Raw genomic sequence first — 22,143 nt, 5'->3', positions numbered from 1 at the left:
AGAGATTTGAAATATTTTGTTAAATCTATCTTAGAATCTCTGATATAAATTTGTTGAATCATTACATAGCAGATTGACCCATCCGAGTCACCATTGGTGACTCTGCTAAGAAACAATACGCATCCAAAAGCCTCGCACTTTTGTTTGAAGTATACCGGTATCCTATTCATTGTAATTTTTGTTCTTGTAATTTCTCAAGCTTTCACCAAGGGCATGTAAGATGGCTGCTCAAGGTCCTTGGGGAATGCTTTTGGTCCGTTGAATTTGACTCTGCCTTTGCATGCTCTTCCTGATGGTTCAAGGAATAATTTTCCCAAGTTCTTTGGAGATGGACAACACCCTGACGAACACATTGTTGCTTTCTACATTGCATGTGGTGTTCATGGTGTTGAACACGAAGATGTATCTGTAAGGCTATTTGTGGAGACTCTCCAAGGTATTGCAGCTGAATGGTTTTATAACCTTTATGCTGGTTAGATTATATCTTGGAACACGCTTAAAGAAAAGTTTCAAGAGAGGTTCAAGCCTGTAGAAGACGTGCATGCATTGTTAGCTCATGTGAGGCCCTACCCCGACTCAGTCTAGCATTTCAATGATTTTTATGTTGAAACTATTATGGATGCTTTATTTTTATGCATTATGGATTTAGAACTTATATGATTCCATGATTTGGATAACATTGCTATATGTTGATGCTTCATTTATATGCTTTATGATATAGAACTCTACATGATTCTAGAATAGGATGAATTTGAGATGATATATGTCATTATTGGATTTGCAGGACTTTACTATGATGATAGAAATAGGATGCATGTTTTATGTGTGGATCAAAATTATGAGAATTATGATAATTGCTTATGTGGATTTATTTGGATATAAGGTGTATTGATTTGTTTAAGTGTATATTGTATGTAGAGTGTTTGATGTGTATTCTTATTCATGTGTTTTATATTATATGAGGTTATTTGAAATTACTATGTGTAATTGAGATGCGCAGGAAAATTATCCATGTGACCATGGAAATATTATGGAGAACCAAACCTAGACCTATGTACGTTCGTAAAACCAGGGTTTGTCTATTTGGAGAGACAACACCCCGTTTGTATAGTATTTTATTTGTAAAAGTGGATGGTGCATGTATGTTAGATTGAATTTATTTATTTGTGTAAATCCAACAAGAGACAAGATTTCATGTATAATTTTGTAAAAGTATTTTTATTGTGTCACTTGACACGTGTTGATTTATGTTTTGGTTTTTTAAATTGTCTCTTGGAGGGAGTTGTTTAACCATAGCTTTTTCAATTAATTTAATGTGATTCCATAATTGCCTTGGGAAGAGAATCTTTGGGGTGGTCAACTTAAGTTTGACCCGAAAATTAACTTCAGAGGGGTTTAAAAGGGGTTAAATGGACACCTAGGGGTAGTTTAAGAGTGTTTCCTAAAGCCCATAAGGTATACCTAAGGGTTAGGAGTAATTTTAGGCATGTTTCAACTCCCATGTGACCATTTAGACACCCTAAAAAGTGGATTTCCTAAGTTGAGCGAAAATTGAAAATTAGAAGGCATCACCTAAGTTGTTAACTTTCCTTTTTTATGAGAGATCCTTTTGGATCTTTTTCCAACTTTTCCTTTTTTCAATTTTAGAAACCTGTGAGAACTGTCACTGAGGCCTTTTTAGGCAAGAATGAGAGATTTTGCGAGTAATCACCCACTCTCCATTTTTGGAAACAAGAATTTTTGAAAGAAAAGATAGATTTGGTTTTAGGAATTTGGCTAAGTGTAGAGAAGCAAGGGATTGTGGATTTGGGCTGCTCATCCTCAACTTATCTAGCATACCTTTGGGCAGTTGAAGGTTGGTTAAAATTCTCTTTGTTATGTTTTTATATTGCATGTTATGTTGAAAAGAATTGCATGTGTGAGAAGGCTTGTTTCTTGTATTTTTCCCTTATGAAAATTTATTTTGTGTTCTACATTTTACTCTACGTATATCCTGTGTTTTGGGAGTAACCAAGACCTCCTACTCTTGGAAGAGAGGATGGTCTTGTGGGTGGTAGAAGTTTGATAGCCCTCGAGTGAGAGGCTCTCGTTAAGAAAGTTATCTCAAGGGATTCCTATGTAACCCTTGTTGCATGGCTTGTTTATGCATTTGGGGGTCATAAGGAGGGAAATAAGGCATGAATGCCTTGGGGGGCATAAGGTTGTGGGGTTGTTATACTTATGATTCAACATTGTTTGCCATGAGGTGGCCTTGAGTTTTACCATACTTGCAGTCTCCTCAGGGTATTTGGTCCACTACCACCCGTGTATAGACATCACATTTTGTGGTGCAGTGTAGCCCTGGGATGGGAATATGTTTGTGATTGTTTTCCCTTGTTTATTTTGTTTGCATGTGTGTTACCTATCTAGGGCTTGGTTCTCCAAGCTCGGGGGTGGCTACTAGATAGCCTAGGCTGGAAGGTGAGCACTCCATGGTCATAACTTTTGATTTATTGCAGGTTGTTAGAAGAAAAGAATAGGACATGTAGATGTGGCTGGAGTTATTTGTTGCAGAAAAATATTTGTAAATGTAACTATTATTCTTTGAAAGTCAGAAATCTATTTGTAATCAGAGATCTATTTGTAAAGTGACAATAAAGTCTTGGAAATATGTTTTAAAGATATGTAATATTTATTTATGCTATACTGCAGAAAAGAAATGAGTAACTCTGGTTTTAGTTTTCTATATTTCTAAAAAATAACTTTTGTTGTGTTTAGGATATTTGAAAAGAAAGTAATTTATTTATTCCCTTTATGCATTTAAAACAAAATATTAGAAAAGAAATGAATTAGATTTGCATGCATGCAGTAGGCTGGAAATAAAACATTTAGATCTATACATGGTAGTGCAAAAGTTAGTTATTTCAATCTGTCTTTTCATTTATTTGCAGAAAATAAAATCTAAAAGTTATTATAGCCATCTCTAAAGAATTATTTTAATGAATTCTAGATTTATATAGTTGTTGTTTTAAGTTCACTTAATTCTGTTATTTACACTTGTAGCAGAAACTTAAAATCTAAAGTTAAATGTCTACCTATTTTTAATAATAACCTATTATATAGTTGCTGGAATAATTTATTTAACTCTGACAGTAAATTATTTGCAGAAATTAAACCTAAGCTAATTAGTTTATCTCAATCCTAGCTAAACAGTATATAAAAAAAATACATTGTTTTAATTCTGGAATTCTTTTTTTAATGGATCTGTTAGAAAGTTCATGCAATATTTTGCATGTAATATTATGCATGTAATATATATATTAATATATTAAATAAATTTAAAAGAAAAATATATATTAAAAAAAAAAAAAAAATTATTAACATGGAGGGGGAGGCCGAAGGGTCGAAGCCACTGTGTGGACACACAGTGGACGACCCGCGGCCTCCACTGTGTGGACACACAGCGGTCAGCCCCGCGGCTTCCACTATGTGGACACACAGTGGCGCCGCCCAGTACCTCCGCCTCCCCTCCCCTTTGTCGAGTTCGCCATGGCCGCCGCATGATAAATTCGCCCTGCACAATCCAAAGAAAAGAAAATAAAACCCTAGCCGGTTAGGGCTAGGGTAATATGAACAAAGTAATAAAGAATGAAAAAAAAAGAATATAAAAGGATTCTTTTTATATTAATAAAATTAGGGTTTTCATAATGTGACAGCACATTTATATATATATATATATATATGAAAATATAATATATATATATTTTATAAATAGAGTTTAAATAAATGAAAGGATAATTGTAAGATAAGTATTTTATTAAGTGGTTATAAATCATATATGCTTTTAATAAACATATGGGAAAATATATGTGTTTTGATAAACATAAGGATATATTTTAAAATGGTGTTTAATATTTTATTATTATTTTATAGTTTAATCTGATATAGGTTTATGAGATTAAACCTTAAAAGACGAATATCATTATGAATTTAATTAACCCTTTAGTCGGTTAAAATTAATCATATTTAAATTAATAACAGATATTTATAAACAAAGTGCTAGGACTAGATCCTTACAGCAATTAATGTTTATTGAAGATTAATATTTTAGAGAGTTGTGATTTAATCAATCTATTGACAAGTTTTGATGATATAATAAAACTATTCATTTAGTATTCCGCATTTAATTTTAAATTATTTTCATTTACTTGAGTTAGTGGTTTAAGTTAACCCAAACATAGTTCAGACAAAACTTGCTAGTGCATTTCATATTAGCACTTTAATGTTATTTAGTTGTGATTTAAAAAAAAAAATTTATCCCATTCGTGCCCAAAAGTTTGGGCATGACAACTCATTTGGCTCAAATGAAAAAGGAGTCACATGAACCCATGCGGGAGTTTGTGGCTAAATTCAATAAGTTGTGTAATAGAATTCCAGTTGTTGCTCAGCCTACCGCTGCAAATTTGAAGTGCTTCTTCATCAATGCTCAAGAGCATGAGGTGTGTTTCTTGTTGAGAAGGGCTATTCCAAGAAACCTTGCAGCAGCGCAAGCCTTGGCAATTGATATTAAAAATGATCTTATCCTTGCTAGTAAGATAAAGATAGAATCAAATGGGTCCAAAGAAATCTCTTCATTGGGATCATGGGCTACTAAGAGAACAGATCCCACGGTGCAGAGGTTGGCTAATGAGCTGGTTGCCCTTAAAAGGCGAATAACTCCAGGTGTATTCTCTTCCCCTTATGATGAAGACATTCCAAGGAGGCCATATCAAAATAATGCTCCTAGTTATGTAACTAGAAATCAAGACAAGCTTCCTTCAACAACAGAAGGGCTTGCTTTTGAGGCACCACCAACAAATGCAGCAGTGGAGGATTCTGAATTTGAACAAAGTGATCTTGCTGGTCTCTTCCAAGAAGAGAAGGAAGCAGACATAGCTGGCGACTCTCAAATCTGGTTTATGCAGTTCCAAAAAGTTGATGAACGAAAAGAAAAGACCATATCGAATACCATGAAGAATACACGACAAAAGGTTGAAGGCCACCTTTGCAAGGTGCTGATGAAGGAGGAAAATCACGTCATGAGATGTGAAAAGACAGTTTTAGAACATAAAGACAATTCTATTTTAAAGTTTGGAAAGTTTGATGAGAGTTGTCATGAAGCAAATTTCAGCTCTCCTATTCAAAAGAGCGAAGAAGATATTGAAGAGGATACATTTTAGGATGAGATGGAACTGTTTTGTTCAAGCTTTAATGCCAAACCAGTATCCCATAAGTTAGAAGATCATGAGAAGCTTGAGAAAGACGAAAATCAAGAGCCTATTTTCCAAGGTGGAGGTTTTGATATTTGTTCAAGTCCTCAAGAAAGTTCTATAGAAAAGTCTTGTTCAAGTCTTGTTGATAATTCTCTCCAATCGGAAGTTTGTAAAGAGCATACTGAGGAATGCAATGCAGTCATGTTTTCATTTGAATCACATGAAGATCTTTCCGTTCAGCATAAGGTTATGGTCGAAGAAGAAGCTGATAAAGATGTAATCAGCAAGAAGAATTTTGTTTTTGTCCCATCAAGAGGATGTCCAATCAGACATCTTGCTTGGTTGGAGGCTAATGGAAACCAAAGGTTCCACTTGTACATGAATTTGAAGATACACTTGAGGAAGAGGCCAAACATGCATTTTCAGCTAAGCAAGAGCAGTTTGATTTCAAAAATCTACTTTGGAGCAGCAATACATATGATTCATTTCAAGAGGAAGCTAAATTTGTTCATCTTTTTCAAGAAGCATTGCATCAAGCTAGGGTACAATTGTTTGTGCTTCAATTAGTTGTGGCTGCTAATGATCATGCAAAGTACCATAAGTTGTTGAAGAAAGGCAACTATTTTACTGAGACAGTGAATGGTTTCATTTGAAAGGTTTTTATTGTGGCTATTTTAGGATAGGTAGGTTTCCATTTTCAATAAGTGCAGTTGCACAAGTTAGCGTCTTGTTCTTAGTTAGTTTGTTTTGCGTCAATCATATCATCCTTCTTGTCGTCTATGTCTTTGTTGCTTGACTCTGTAACCCAATGGATACTAAGGCACTTAGAGTTTTGGATTCTACTCCCTTCAATCGTTCCACTAATCAAAGGAAGTTCCCCAGTCAGGGCCAATTGTTGTCCTCATGACCCATAATGGAAGAAGTCAAAGCAATACATGACCCATGACGGGACCTTGATTAATTTACAATTATTAGGGGCAATATGTCTCTAGTTCAGGGTTTTATAAAAAAAATTCTACAAATAATGAGGCTAATCAATTTGTAGTATTAGAGACTTGAAGGATTTTTTTTTACAAGTCCTATATTTTGTTAAAAAATTCACTATTTCATTGTTGATTTGCAGTAATATAAGTCCTCTATTGAGAAGGTCTCCTCCCTAGCTAAGAGGGAGTGTTGATGTATGTAGCTAGGTCGGAGCCCTTCTAGGGCCGACCTAGCACACCTAGCACGTTTGGACTAGTCATGTCCTATCTTGGTTGTATAACATGTGGGGCTATTTCAGTTTGGCGCCAACCTTAAGTTTTGCATTGTAATTAATTTGCCTAAATTGTAAAGCCGACCTAAGGTAAATTGGAAGGCTAGAGTCTCATATAAATGTAATGTCAACCTCATTGTAATGACACACATTCAGCAATTACATCCCTATTCGGTATCCTTCATCGAATTACCTCTGTGATCAGTGAATCATATACAAAAGACAGCAAACATCATTGCAAGCACAGAGAACATCATTGGAAGCACAGCGAACACCATTTGAAGGACAGTAAACCATCCATTGAGGGCAGCGAACTTCACCCTAGGTGCAGCAACTGTTCTTTCTGACAGTAGTCATCATTTGAAGGTCAGCGAACTATCCTTGAAGGCTGCAAACATCATCCTAAGATCAGCGAACTTCACCTTTGTGGCAGCAATATCTGTATTGCAGATAAGTTCATCATTGAAGTTTGCCCTAGCTTGAAGATATTATTGTGCATAGTTTATTGATTGCTTCAAGTGTTGAAGCTCATTGTAAAGATACATTTGGTTATTGCTTAATAAAGATCTGAGATTAGTTGCTGGGTTTTTCACTTCCAGGAGGGAGGTTTTCCCAGGGTATATTGGTGTTCATTGTGCACATTGCTTTGGTTCTATTATTTCTGATTATTTTGCTACAGTCTGATACAAAATTAACATGGTATCAGAGCTAAGGTTGTCTCAGTTGTGACCAAACCTTGTAGCAGTGCTTCTTCTTCATATTGTTCACACCACTTCCACCATTCAAGATGGTGTATGGTCTGAAAGTTGAGGACAGACTTGAAGGAGCATCAAATTTCACCTCATGGAAATTCAGAATCCTTGTTACCCTAGAAGAAAATGATCTTTTGGAGTTCGTTCAAGGAAGGGAGCAATCTGAACTTGAAGATCAAGATGAGAAGCTTTAGTTCAAGAAGAATGCAATCAAAGCCAAGAAGATTCTCATTGACTCCGTGAAAGATCATCTTGTTCCCATCATCTCCAAGATGTCTTCAGCTAGAGACATGTTCAAGACATTGGAGGGGATGTATAAGATTAACAACACAAGTAGAGCACTTGCATTGCATCAACAACTTCATCAAGTCAAGATGGCAAAGGAAGATTCAGTCATCACCTACTTCATGGAGATTTCAGAATTGAGAGATCAACTCAGCGCCATTGGAGATGAAGTTGTGGACAAGGACCTAGTCATGCTTGCATTGAATGGTCTTCCTCACTCATGGGAGTCATTTATCCAAGGCATAAGTGGGAGATCCAAATTTCCCAAGTTTGACCACCTCCGTGCTGATTGCATTCAAGAGGAATCCAGGGTGGCTGCAAGAGGTATCATCAAGAGCTCTCATGGTGAAGGCTCTCATGGTGAAGACTCTCATGTTCTTACTACCAAATCCGTCAAGAAGAAAGGAGGGAATTGGAAGAAAGGCAACTTCCAGAGGAACAGAGATCAAGGGTCATCATTTGCACCTGATTCCAAGAAGAAGAAGAAAGACCTCTCTCACATTCAATGTTTCAAATGTGACAAGTTTGGTCACTATGCAAGAGACTATCAGTCAAGACCAATGCAACAAGGGGTCAACATCAATGAAGTTTCAAATCAGAAGGAAGCGGAAGATAACTCCAATGAATTCCTCTTCATTTCAGCCATGTCAAGCAACATTCCCACGGATAGTGATACCTGGCTGATTGACAGTGGAGTTTCTAGACACATTACTGGCTATCGGGAGCATCTTTTAGATTTGGTTGAGAGGGAGTCTAATCTCCAAGTCATCATTGGAGATGATGCGCGCTATTCTGTGAGAGGTTCGGTGCTACTTCCCTCAACCTTGATTCGGAAATCTCTCTTCATCTTAGTGATGTCTTCTTCGTGCCAAGAATTAGAAGGAACCTTATCTCCATCTTAGCCTTGGAGGATAAAGGTTATCAAGTGACATTCTCAGAAGGAAGAGTCCTCGCATGGCCAAAGAAATCCAACATCAAATCTGCTCGTGTGATTGGGAACCAGTATTGAGAGCTTGTACAAGCTTTCCACTCGTCCAGTCCAGGCTCTCCTTCATGACTCCTCCAGTTCAAGCGAGTTGTGGCATAGAAGACTTGGACATCTTCATTTCCAGGCTCTTCTAACTTTAGAGAAGATGGTTAAAGGTATGCCTAAACTCAGCCATGTTCATAATGATACTTGTAAAGGTTGTGCTATGGGTAAAAACACTAAGAGTCCATTTCATAGTAGGGAGAGTAGATCAAAAGAAATATTAGCTCTTGTGCATTCTGATTTATGCAAACCTATGTGTTGTGACATATTCACACATCGCCCCATTGCAAATGGGGACCCCAGCTTTTTGCTTTCTAGGGTTGGTTTTCTTGGCTTTGTCGTTTGAGTTTTGCCCATTAATCTTTGCATTGGAGAGTTGCCAGAGGGCTCATTAGGATAGCAAGGTCTGCTTGAATTGAAATGGGTCAGTAGGCGGTACAAGTCAGGGTCTCTTTGAAAGCCTTATTATAGGTCAGGCCTTGCTCTAGTCTTGGGGTTATGCCTTGATTAAGTTTGGGAGAGTCTTTGCATTATGTCTAGAGCCTTGTTTGATACCAATTCCACTCATTTACCCTTCGAGGAGCAAAGAATATGAAGATTGAGCATGAAAATTTGAGAGTTGAATGAGGAATTTGAGTGATAGTGTCAAATTCACTCCAAACCCTTCCAAAGGGACGGGAGCGAAATCTTCCTTAGCTCTCTTTGCCCTCTTATTTTGGATAAAAACTTCACTTTAAGGCATGGATTGGGAGGAAACTAGCTTGAATTCACCCTTGGAAGCGTCTTGGACAAACTTAGACTTGAAAATTTGGAGAAAAAGGTCAAGAATTTGAACATTATTGCAAAATTCCTTCCTGACCCTTCCAAAGGGTCCAGAGCGAATTTCCTTAGACTCTTTTCTTGCTCCCAGTTTAGACCTCAAAGCTTGCTCCTACACCTTGACTGAGTGAGGAATGACCTATCTATGCCTTGTGAGCAAATTGGAACGAGATGGGATGAGGAAATTGAGCCTAAAACATCAATTTCGCTCCTAACCCTTCCAAAGGGTCCAAAGCGAAATCCTTCAAGGGACCTCTTATCTCACTCAAACAGTTGAATGAGTCCTATTTCAAGTAGATTTGAGGGTGAATAGACTTGATTGAGATGGAAGGAGGACCCAAAAGCCAAGTCTAAGAGCAAAGTTGATGGGAAAATTTGGAATTTGAGCTTAAAGAAGAATTTTGCTCCTGACCCTTCCAAAGGGTCCAGAGCGAATTTCTCTAAAAACCTCTCCTACTTCTAACATGGGTTAAAATCCTTGATTCCACTCCTTGAGTGAATGAAAAATGATCTATCCATGCCTTTGGAAGTGAGTTGCAAGCAAGTGGGATGAACAAATGTGAAGAATTTGTCCAAAAATGCCAAATTCGCTCCTGACCCTCTCAGAGGGTCCACAGCGAATTTCATTATAGGTCCTGTCCTTCCAAAGGTACCTAAGCGAAATTGTCAGGTGCTTTTGATCCAACATTTTGAACTAGGTGCCTCCTTAAGGTGATTTATTAGCATGTTCTAAGGCCAGGACAATGTGAATGAGGGTGAAGTTTGGATGTTTGAATGATATATAAGACTAATTCCTCAAATTCGCTCCTGACCCTTCCAAAGGGTCCAGAGCGAATTTCCTTAGATCTCCCTTCTTGGCCCTAATTTGCATCATAAACCTTGTCCCTATGGCGTTATTGAGAGAGAATTGATGTGTATAACAAAGTGAAGTGATGAAAATGTGAGGGATTTGAGTATAATTGCAAATTTCGCTTCTGACCCTTCCAAAGGGTCCAGAGCGAAATTCCCCAAATGACCTAGTTCCTCACTAGAAGCATTGAATGGTGGTCATGCATGGCAAAGAAAGGATTCAAAATTCAAGTTTAAGATAAGCCAAGTGAAAAGGGATGTGAATTAAGCCTAAAATGCAAAATTCGCTCCTGACCCTTCCAAAGGGTCCAGAGAGAAATCCTCCAAAAGACATAATTCCTCACCAAAAGCATTGAATGGACATCACTTTGAGAGCGATTTGGCTTGAGTATGATAAAGTAAGGGTGGAAAAGGCAAGTCCTAGGCAAGTTGAGTGTGAATAGAGTCTAGAGAAGCAAATTTCGCTCCTAACCCTTCCAAAGGGTCCAGAGCGAAATTCCTAGAAAGACTCTATTTTGCCTAATGCACTAAAAGAACCTTGTTTTAAACTAAATTGGTGGCAAATTCACTTGATCATGGTAAGAGGAGGTTTCATAAGTTAGGTTCAAGGCAAAGAAATGATGAATGGAAGATGAATGGCGTCAAAAGACAAATTTCCCTCCTGACCCTTCCAAAGGGTCCAGAGCGAAATTTCCGAAAACCTCTATTTGCTCCTTGATTGGGGTCAAAATCTTGGTTCCTAAGGCATGGTTGAGAGAAGATTGATGTATACTTGCCTTGAGAAGTGATTCAAGGGAAAGAGATGATGAATTTGAGGCTAAATGACAAATTTCGCTCCTGACCCTTCCAAAGGGTCCAGAGCGAATTTCTTCAGGAAGTCTTGTACCTTGGCTAAGCCTTTGAACTAACCTATTCCTAAACATTTTTTAGGGCAAAAGACTTGTTTTTGATGAGAAAATTGAGCAAAATAGTTATTTCGCTCCTGACCTTTCCAGAGGATCTAGAGCAAATTTCATTATAGGGCCTGTCCTTGGAGAGGATCCAAAGCGAATTTCATTATAGGGCCTATCCTTCCAGAGGGTCCAGAGCAAATTGATCCTAATGCCTTCTTGTTAATGGTTTGAAGTGAGAAATACCATGTTAGGATGAATATATCATATGTGCTAGACACCATCTTTTGTTTGTTTTGCAGGTCTACAAGACCAAGTTGGAAGGAGATCAGGCAAGGACAAGGACGACCTCTTCAAACCTCATCATCATCAAGGACACCTTAAGTGCAAGGAAGAAGACTAAAAGTGTTAAAGACTTCAAGTGTTCAAGTAATTGCAAGCAATGGAGCTAACCATCCTCAAGGACCTCATTCTATCACATGGAGAAATCACAAGATGACAGAGAAGAAGGAATCAATTGATCCTGAAGAAGCCTCATCAAACACAAGAGAGTCAAGGAGAGATACCCCATTCATCAAGTATAAGGACGAAAGAGGATCAACCAAGGTCAGTGCAAGGGTACGTTGAAGAAGCAGATAGTCCCAGAAGAGTTAATCAAAGTTAGCTTCTCATCATCACCACATTGAATATCAAAAGAGATACGACGTTCCTTGACTAGGCAAGTGTGGGACAAGGTGGCATCCCAGTCACTGTTCCTCCAGTCAGATAGATCCACATCAGCATGTCCAGATTCAATGTACCTGACTCACCAGTGATGGCACAAACTTCAAGGCACCTACCCCGATTTTCTATTGGTCCACACTCATGAAATGTAATTTTCTCATTGGCTAAGAGAGTTTGTTGTAACAAACCGTAATTAGGGTTTTCATCTTGTAATCCTAGCCATTGATTGTAAATCAATCAGAGCCATAAAAATCTAAAGAGCTCTCTATATAAAGCTCTGGCTCTTCATTTGTAAAGGTTAATAGTGGGTTAATAGTTGATGAATAGTCAGTAGAATAGTTAATAGCTAATACTGAATAGATAGCTATTAAAATAGAGTAGGAAGAGAAGGCAAGAAATTGTTGCCTAAATTGTAAATGAACTCCATTTTCATTGAAGTTATGGTGAAGTGTGTTGTTTCTTTGCAATATGCATGGTTTCTTGTTGAATCTTCGTTTTAGATGGTAAACCATTAGATTGAATGAAAGAAGTTACTGAATGCACGCGCATGGAAGTCGCCTAGTCCAAACCACTGAGCTTAATCTCGAGTTGTTACGTGTCTATTGTTCATGCATTAACTTGAATGGTGATCAGTGTCTGATGGTGTAACGATTTGAATATATTCAAAGCATCCCTTAGAAGATCGCACTAAGTTGGTGTCAGATTGTTCAACCTGATGGTGAGACCCAACCCAGTAGGACTCCACCTAGTTGTTCATCTATCTTCTCGCATTCTAGGTCTTAGAGTAGACTTTCTAAGCCCTTCACCTTTTGCTATTTCTTTATTCTTTCCAATGAGTAGATAGGACTCAAGTTCCAACAGATTAAACACTCAGGCAATCAAACGTAAGTCCCCTTGTGATTCCAGCATAATCACATCATACCACAAGAGTTTATCCACATGTAGAGACCCTACATACCAAAACTTTGGAGTTGCCTCGATTGCCCCTTAGGCGAAATCTTCAGCATTCGGGGAAACTTTGTTCAAGAGAGGATAGGATACCTTGGTATTTTATTCTATGTTCACATGTGCATAAAAAACACATCAACACTATGTCAGTAGCATCTCCTAGTGGATTCTTGTATTATGTAACCTTCATAGATGACTACTCTAGGAAGACTTGGATTTATTTCTTAAAGTCTAAAGAGTTTGATGAAGTCCTAGGAAGATTCAAAGAGTTCAAGGCCTTAGTAGAAAACTTATCTAGGAAAAGAATTAAAGTGTTAAGGTCTGACAATGGAGGTGAATACACCTCGGGTAGCTTTCGTGATTTTTGTATTGAAGCAAGGATCAAGAGGAAGTTTTGTGTTCCCTACAACCCTTAGCAAAACGAGGTTGCAGAAAGAAAGAACAGATCTATAGTTGAAGCTACAAAAGTCATGATTCTTGATCAGGATCTTCAGATTTTTCTATGGGCAGAATCTTCTAGAACAGTTGTATACATTCAGAATAGATGCCCTCGTCAGATATTGCAGAATATGACTCCAGAAGAAGCCTTTTCAAGGATCAAGCCTGATATCAGTCACTTGAGGATCTTTGGATGTCCAGTATATGTACATGTGCCTAAAGACAAGAGAACCAAGTTGGAACCTTCTGGCAAGAGAGGAATATTTGTGGGCTACAACGAATCTTCCAAGGCCTAGAGAATCTACATTCCAGGACAGAGGTACATTGAGGTCAGCAGAGATGTTACTTTTGAGGAAGATGTTGCATTCAAGAAATCCAAGGGTTCATGCTTGGAAGATGAAGCTCATCCTCAAGACATGTATATTGATCATGATCCTGAGATTCAGAGGGAGCCTTCAGATCCTGAGATCCAGAGGGAGCCTTCAGAACCTGAGATGCACAATGATCCAATTGAGCCTATGGATCCTACTGATGGGCCTAGAGATATTCTTATAACTCGGAAGAGACCTCTTTGGGCAAGGAACACTATGCAGGAGGCAGAACAGTTCGCGGCTCCTAGAGGTACATTTCGAGAAAGTAAGAGACCTTGGAAATTCTCTTGTTATGTTGCTTCGATGTGTAATCTCATTGAGACTGAGCCTACCAATGTTGAGGAAGCCACAAATCAACAAGTATGGAAAAATGCCATGGACGAAGAATATCAATCCATACTTAAGAATACTGTTTGGGATATTGTGTCGAGACCTAAGGGCAAGTCAGTTGTATCTTCCAAGGGGCTATTCAAGATCAAGCATGCAGCTGATGGTAGCATTGAGAAATTTAAGGCTAGATTCGTGGCTCGTGGTTTCTCTCAAAAAGAAGGGATAGATTAAGAAGAAACTTTTGCTCCAGTTGCTCAATATACTTCCATCAAGACCATTATTGCGATTGCAGCAGCTAAGGGGTGGAAGCTACATCAAATGGATGTCAAGACAACCTTTCTCAATGGTGTGATTGAGGAAGAGGTCTACATTGAGCAACCTGAGGGTTTCGTGATTCATGGGAAGGAGTCTCATGTATGCAAGCTAAAGAAAGCTTTATATGGCCTTAAGCAGGCTCCTCGTGCATGGTATGAGAGGATTGATAGATACTTAACAGGTTTGGGCTTCTGCAAGAATGATGTTGATTTGAACCTCTACTTCAAGGTATTTAATGGTGAAATGTTGATCCTAGTATTATATGTTGATGACCTATTTGTCACAGGGGAAGATTGTCTCATTCATAGGTGCAAGAAGGAGTTGACTTCAAAATTTGAGATGAAGGACTTAGGGCTCATGCACTTCTTTCTAGGGTTAGAAGTATGGCAGAGGCCTAATGAGATCATCCTAAGTCGAGGCAAATATACCATTGACATCTTGAAGAGGTTTGGATTGATAGACTGCAAGCCCATGCCTACTCTAATGGAAGCTAACTTGAAGAAATTGGGGGAAGTTGCAGCTAGTTCAGATCTTGTGGATCCTACCATGTACAGGCAGTTGATTGGATCCTTGATGTATCTAATTAACAATAGACCGGATATTTGCTATGCAGTGAATGCACTTAGCTAGTTCATGAGTGAACCGAAACAGATACATCTAGTTGCAGCCAAGCATATCTTAAGGTACTTGTGTGGCACAGTTGGCTATGGACTGAAGTACTCCTCCAACATTTCTCTGAACTTGGAGGGTTACTCAGATTCTGATTGGGCAAGAAGTGTCACTGATCGCAAGAGCACTTCTGGAGTTTGCTTCAACTTGGGATCTACCATGATTTCCTGGTGTAGAAGGAAACAGTCTTCAGTGGCATTGAGTACTGCAGAAACAGAATACATTGCATCTTCTGTGGCATCTCGCGAAGCAGTGTGGCTTCGGAAGCTCCTTGCAGGATTGTTCGGTCAATCATTAGAGCCTACTATCATTCATTGTGATAACCAAAGTTGTGTGAAGTTTTCGGTTAATCCAGTGTTCCCTGACAGATCAAAACATGTTGAAATTCAGTACCACTACATCAAGGGTATGGTACAGAGGAATGTTGTTCAGCTAAGATACATCTGCACTGAGGAGCAGACGGTCGACATTCTCACCAAGCCCCTTGCCAAAGTGAAGTTTGTGCACTTTCGGGACAAGCTTGGAGTCGTGGAGAATGAAGCCCTTGCTGAGAAGGAGTCTCAGCATCAGTGATACATTGAGATGTATCTTCCACCCTCACCCTCTGCGAGTAGGCACGGTGGTAATGCACAATTCTCTGGGAGAAGTTTGAGGTGAAAGCCCTCCTCCACCCTCTACGAGTAGGCATGGTGGATCCATCCTCTGTGAGTAGGCATGATGGATGTCATGGAAGAAATTCCATGATGTACTTGTGTTTTTCCACCCTCTGCGAGTAGGTATGGTGGACCCACCCTCTGCGAGTAGGCATGGTGGATGATTTAGCACTTGTGTTTGTTCACCCTCTGGAAGTAGCTATGGTGAACATCATCCATGGGAGTAGCCATGGTGGTTGTATTCATTTGCATTTTCTCATGGGAGCAGCCATGTATCTTGGATCTTGAGAAGGTCTCCTCCCTAGCTAAGAGGGAGTGTTGATGTATGTAGCTAGGTCGGAGCCCTTCTAGGGCCGACCTAGCACACCTAGCACGTTTGGATTAGTCATGTCCTATCTTGGTTGTATAACGTGTGGGGCTATTTCAGTTTGGTGCCAACCTTAAGTTTTGCATTGCAATTAATTTGCCTAAATTGTAAAGCCGACCTAAGGTAAATTGGAAGGCTAGAGTCTCATATATATGTAATGTCAACCTCATTGTAATGACACACATTCAGCAATTACATCCATATTTGGTATCCTTCAGCGAATTACCTCTGTGATCAGTGAATCATATACAAAAGACAGCAAACATCATTGGAAGCACAGTGAACATCATTGGAAGCACAGCGAACACCATTTGAAGGACAGTGAACCATCCATTGAGGGCAGCGAACTTCACCCTAGGTGCAGCAACTGTTATTTCTGACAGTAGTCATCATTTGCAGGTCAGCGAACTATCCTTGAAGGCTGCAAACATTATCCTAAGATCAGCGAACTTCATCTTTGTGGCAGCAATATCTGTATTGCATAAAAGTTCATCATTGCAGTTTGCCCTAGATTGAAGATATTACAATGCATAGTTTACTGATTGCTTCAAGTGTTGAAACTCATTGTAAATATAAATTTGGTTATTGCTTAATAAAGATCTGAGATTAGTTGCTGGGTTTTTCACCTCCAAGAGAGAGTTTTCCCAGGGTATATTGGTAAATATTGTGCACATTGCTTTGGTTCTATTATTTCTGATTATTTTGCTACAGTCTGATACAAAAATTAACAAAGAGCACGTCAAGACCTGACATTCGAAACCTTGGAGTCACCTCCTATGATCACGAAGTTTAGCAGAAGAGGAGATTTTGTTCAAGAGAGGATAGAATACTTAGTATTTTATTCTATGTTGCATGGTGCATAAAAAACACATCAACACTTACCTCACTCCCTTGTGTCTCCAAGCAGTGGTCCTACAACAAATAATTTTTGCTTGAGTTCCCTTTCTTTGAGATCCCACCATGGTCAATTGATGGAAGAAGTCAAAGCAATGCATGACCCATGACAGGACCTTGGTTAATTTAAAATTATTGGGGACAATATGTCTCTAGTTCAGGGTTTAATATACTTTTTTCTACAAATAATGAGGCTAATCAATTCGTAGTATTAGAGACTTGAAGGATGTTTTTTTATAAGTCCTATATTTTGTAAAAAAATTCACTATTTCATTGTTGATTTGCAGTAAAGCCGATGGTTTGTAATCAGTCCATAGTCCCCATTGGCTTCCTTTTAGAGTTGTGTCAACCGCTCCTTTGTTTGCTTTCCAATAACTTCCATGACTAATATTTCACAAACATTGAATATTGAGGCCGAAGCAAGATGATCTTTAATTTTAATCACTTGATTTTATTTTAATTTCTCTTTTGACATTGTTGCATGTTTGCTTGATGGTTATGACTGAGCTTGATTAAGGCCACCACTGTTAGATTACCCAGAGATATGATACTCAAGCAGTTCGTGTAACATAGACAAAGAGGGAAAAAAACTATTAATGTCCACAAATGACCATGAATAGGTGAAAGGGAATAGAACATGCAACAGTTACAATGGCCAAGAACTAGGTCAAAAGGGGTCCCTAGAATTGAAGTTAAAACAATACAGCAAGAAACGCAAGAAAAAAAATCATTGATTAGAGTTTAGTGGTCAAGAGAGGATTTCAAGCTCAAGAGTTTGAAGGATTTGATACCATAGCAGCTGACAAATTTATCATCCCTTGCAAAAAGAAAATCAATCAACTCAGCATACTCATAGATGGAACATAAGATTTGTAATGATTTTTATCTTGTAGACTTAGGGGAGACTAACATAGTTTTGGGTGTTCAGTGACTATTTTTCCTTGGGGAATTTACCCAAAATTATTAAACCTTGAAACTTAAATTTCAGTCTGAAGGGAAGGAAGTGATATACTAAAGGGTCTTCCAAATTTGCCACCCTACCAAATTTCAGCAAAAAGAATGTGATTTCCATCATTAGAAGTCAAATCATAAATAAGCAAGCTACTGCTCATGTTAAAAGTACCAAAGATGATTTTATACTGCGGTTTCTAGTTGTTTGTCTCTAGGACTAACACAAGATAGAAGAACTCTGCACAGATATTGCCATCATTCCAAGATTCAAGAAGTGAAAACAAAGATTCCCAGCAAAGATATTTCAATTCACATCAAAGTGGTACAACGAAAACAAGATAGAGCTAAGCAAGTTTTGAAGGACTCTACAGAAGATTAGGGAACAGCTAACAAGGAAATTTGAGGAGGCGATTTGAAGGTGTCTTTCAACTTAGTACATCGGGCAAATAGGCACACAAACCACCAAGGTTGATTTAAGATTCTAGAATCACAGTGAATTTCATCTAGGATTAATCAGATGGGTTGTCTCTACATGCTTGAGGACAAGCGATTTTAAGGCGGGAACAATGCCATGTCCCTTTCTCTAGTGAAAATTTAAATGAAAACCGTTAATCTATTTCCAAAAAGAAATTCATAGACTAATGGGGTGGTAAGAAGAGAAATAATTAGATAATTAAGTTTTAAGTTGTCAAAAAGTAACTTCGTGTTATATTTTATTTAAATCGATGAATTATATTTAATTATTTAAAAAAAAGTTATTGTGAGTGAGTTTTGAAAGTGTTGTTAGGCCCAAGGCCCTAAAAGTGAGTGATTAAAAGACACCTTTATATTTTATAAATTTGAGAGAAAAATAAAATAAAATATTATGTTCCCTCAAAAAGAGATAAAAGGTGGGTTGGATACAAAGAAGAGACTTCTTGCTTATTTTATGAATTTCTTCTCTAGAGATGAACATGAGTTCTTCTATTGTCTAAGATGAAAATCCTTTGGGCAAGATGGTTTCAAAGACAAAAACCCTCCTAACCATATGAGTAATTTTATCCAAAGATCACCAAAGTGTGTTGAATGTATATACTATATAGTTTCTTGGTGTTTGGTATTTGTTGTTTAGGTTCCAAATTTTGGTGTTGTGGTTTTCATATCTGTGTGAGAAAGTTTCCAGTTTTTCCAATTATTAATATGATGCAATTTTCAGAATATATTAACATAACAGTTTGATGGTTTTCAATTCATGAGTAGATTTTGGTGTTGTGGTTTTCATATTTCTGTGTGTGAAAGTTTCCAGTTTTTCCAATTATTAGTATGATGGGAATTCCAGATTAATGCAATTGAGGGGAGTTATTTGTTTGCAAGCATAATATATCAATATTTTAGGGTTTATTTGTTTCTATGGCTAGCAATACCATTCCTCTTACCAGCCGTAAGTTGTAACATTTTCTGTTTAAGGTAGGCCATACAAATCAGACAAGCCTTACAAGTACATAATAATTTAACATTTATTTTACAAGCAGATTTGTGGGACTAGGGGAGCCAACTAAATCATTGTGAAGTAATTTGCTGATTCTTCAGGGAGTTGAGTTGACCATTCATTTTAAATTTTGGCCATTTCATTTTACATGCTGGTTGTACCTTCTATGGCAGGATCGATTTTGTACAAAACCTAATCATAACATACAAGTGTATTTGCTGAACATTCAGGGTCGTTTGTTTAATACCTTCATAGAACTGTCCAAACACCAATTTGAAGGGATCTTTGAGTGAGAAAGAATTCGCTGCCTGCAATTAGGCTAATCTCAGCAATCATTTCAACTGTACAATCTGCTACTATAGAAATAACAATCCGTACTTATATTTCCAAAAGTATCATACAGTTGAATAGGGCCATAAAATTCTATTTTAAGTGTTCAGGAAAATCAGAACAGCAATTTCATTAAGTCATCTTGGTTTAAGTATTAACCGAGTAATCTTTCAATTTCAACAATTTGATACCCAACTGTTTGACAAAATGTTTTCTTTTTGAATGTTAGATAATTGTTTGACAAAATACTTGGTTTTGGTTATTATAGAGGAATAAATGTTTTCCTTTCAAAATTGTAATAAACTAGATAATTTACCACCAGTTAGAAAGAGCGTTGATAAATTGTAATATGCACTAATTTGGTGTTGATCTAGAATCAGATGATATAGTTTGTCATTTTGGCATCGACACATGTTTGCTTGTTATCTACTAATTTGATATTGATCGAAATTTATGTATCATTATCTGTCAGTTTAACATTGATCGATTATATCAGTTTGATGATGTTGTAATATGGTCAGCTAGACACCAATAAGTTGTTCGTTATATTTAATATCCTCATTTTAATCCACATATGCTCTCATCTTGCCCATCAAGAACTTACTAACTAAAAGAAGTGGAGTTCATGTTGTTTGTTAAAAATTTGGTGGATTTGAGCTAACCATCCTACCTAGGACATTACATGTCTATGGTGGTGAAAATGGAAAGAGAGTCGTGGGAAAGGAAAAACAGTCTCTGTGATGCATTATTTTGCATGCATCTAAATAGCAATTCATAGGGAAAAAACCATGAAGATGGGTCCAATTGAGTGACAGATCGTATGGGGAAAGGAGTCATAAACTACCTCCCAAAGGCTTTAGAGAGAAACTCATACAGGGCAGCAGCAGTAGAAGGTGGAAGTGAGTAGAAGTTGGGTATAAGCTAGGAAAGCCAGGAAGCATAGTCAGTGGAGTTACTCATCACCAAAATGGATCGTGGCATTAGCTCTTTCTAATAAACCTTCACGCTCTGATTAGTATAATTCACCCATTTAAGTTGGCATTAGTTCTTACAGTACACAATTCACCCAAAAAAAATGGCATTTTTCCTTTATTTATGTTTTGTTGGGCGAAACCCCTTTTTATGTTTCAGTAAGCCAAATAAGTGGATGGTGTCACTATGGGCATTCCCAGTCCAAAGAATCCCAAACAATCCTCACCTGGGCCAGTTGCAGTAAACGTCCACCAATTTATCCCTAGACGACAGTAGAACCAAAAAACTGGAATTGTTGAACTATAGTTTTACTCCACTTAACAACTGAACAATTCGCCTGGCTTTCCTATAGTTAAGAGTAGTAAATTAAGGATAGTTCGCAAAATGCAGAGGAAACAACAAATAAATATAAAAATCGGTGGTACCTGCCTCTATGTGATCTGTTGCTGTAACTCAGAAAGCCTTCTCCTGTAATTTTGGATGTCTCTGCAATTAGTGCGTTTGCAAAAACCAAAAACTGCGTTGAATATGAGAAACTGGGTATTTTTTTCATGATCCGGCTAAAGTTTTTCGACATAATAGAATGTCATGCTCTGCTTTGACCCCAGAAATTTTGAAATCACTGGCTTTATACCCTGGTCGCAGAGTTTCTGAGTTTCCAAGCATTCGATTTCATTTCATTTTTAACTAGCAATTACACAATTTGAAGATATGGAGGGGCATCCTAAAAAATTCTAGCTCTTAAATTTTTTGGACTAATTGTGTCTATTTTTGTATTGTGTGATTTTAATAATAATTTTTTATTGAATTATAATTGACAAGTGGCATAAATTATCCCTAATGGAGGCTAATTTCAGCCCCACCCTATTTGCACCTGCTCAAAAAATAAAAATCTGAAAAGTAGGAGCTTCTACCTTTTAAGGAGAAGATTCCAAATAGTCTTATAGCCAAAAAAAAAAATTCCATGAGATCTCATTTTTCATAAAATAGAGCCCAAGCCCCTCCCATGGGACCCCAGCCTAACATATGAATTCATGCAGAATCATAGCTTTCTTAATTTTTCATTTTTTTAGTTGTATTTTTTAAGATTTAATTTTGTTTTTTTATGGCATGCCCCTGTTTTGGTCCTTTAGAGCATAATACTACCTAATGCATTCATCTAATTTTTGTTTTTTAAATGTGAAAGAATAGATCAATGAATATCAAGAGTTAAAGTTTGTTGATTTAGTTTTCTATTTTATTTTATTTTTCAAATTAATTTAAATTGTATAATTTTATTTTATTCAAGACAACAGAAATAATATTAAAATAAAATTATTAATGTTTTGCAATCAATCAATTTAATAGTGCCTCAGATTTGGTCAAACCCATAGGACAGCATTTAATTATTCAATTGCTAATCTCATAACTTCACGTATTATTTACCCAAAGTTGTGTATTATTTGAAATTTAACAAATCAAAACTAAAGCAAATTAACCTATTCCTCGTGGGTCCTACCCACTGCCAATTTTTCTCGTATAGGCACTACTAGATCTCTTTGGATAAGAAAATTGTTATCTTTATAGGGGAGGCTACCTTTCCTAAAACTTATTTCATTTTTAC

General features: G+C 37.4%; 1 protein-coding gene across 7 annotated transcripts in view; it reads right to left on the bottom strand.

Moving 5' to 3' along the window:
- LOC131038316 (pentatricopeptide repeat-containing protein At3g06920) overlaps positions 1–21,294 on the bottom strand; it is a 120,562-nt gene extending 99,268 nt beyond the window's left edge. The window contains exons 1-3 of one of the 7 annotated variants that reach the window (XM_057970690.2): positions 20,966–21,055; positions 20,767–20,886; positions 19,486–19,546 (exon numbers count right to left, since the gene is read on the bottom strand). Coding sequence is in view for 2 of the 7 variants with exons in the window: in XM_057970686.2 (XP_057826669.1) it covers positions 20,970–21,117 (148 nt within the window). In the remaining 5 variants the exon portion in view is untranslated. Of the gene's footprint in view, positions 1–19,485; positions 19,547–20,766; positions 20,887–20,965 lie in introns of all 7 variants that reach the window. The other 6 variants (XM_057970688.2, XM_057970689.2, XM_057970691.2 and 3 more) reach the window with 6 other exon arrangements.
- Between the last annotated feature and the right edge of the window lie 849 nt (positions 21,295–22,143).

This window comes from Cryptomeria japonica, chromosome 6, assembly GCF_030272615.1.
Source record: "Cryptomeria japonica chromosome 6, Sugi_1.0, whole genome shotgun sequence".
In the NCBI taxonomy this organism is placed as follows: domain Eukaryota; kingdom Viridiplantae; phylum Streptophyta; class Pinopsida; order Cupressales; family Cupressaceae; genus Cryptomeria; species Cryptomeria japonica.
The sequence above is the reverse complement of the archived record's forward strand: the minus strand, read 5'-3'. Positions and strand labels throughout refer to the sequence as shown.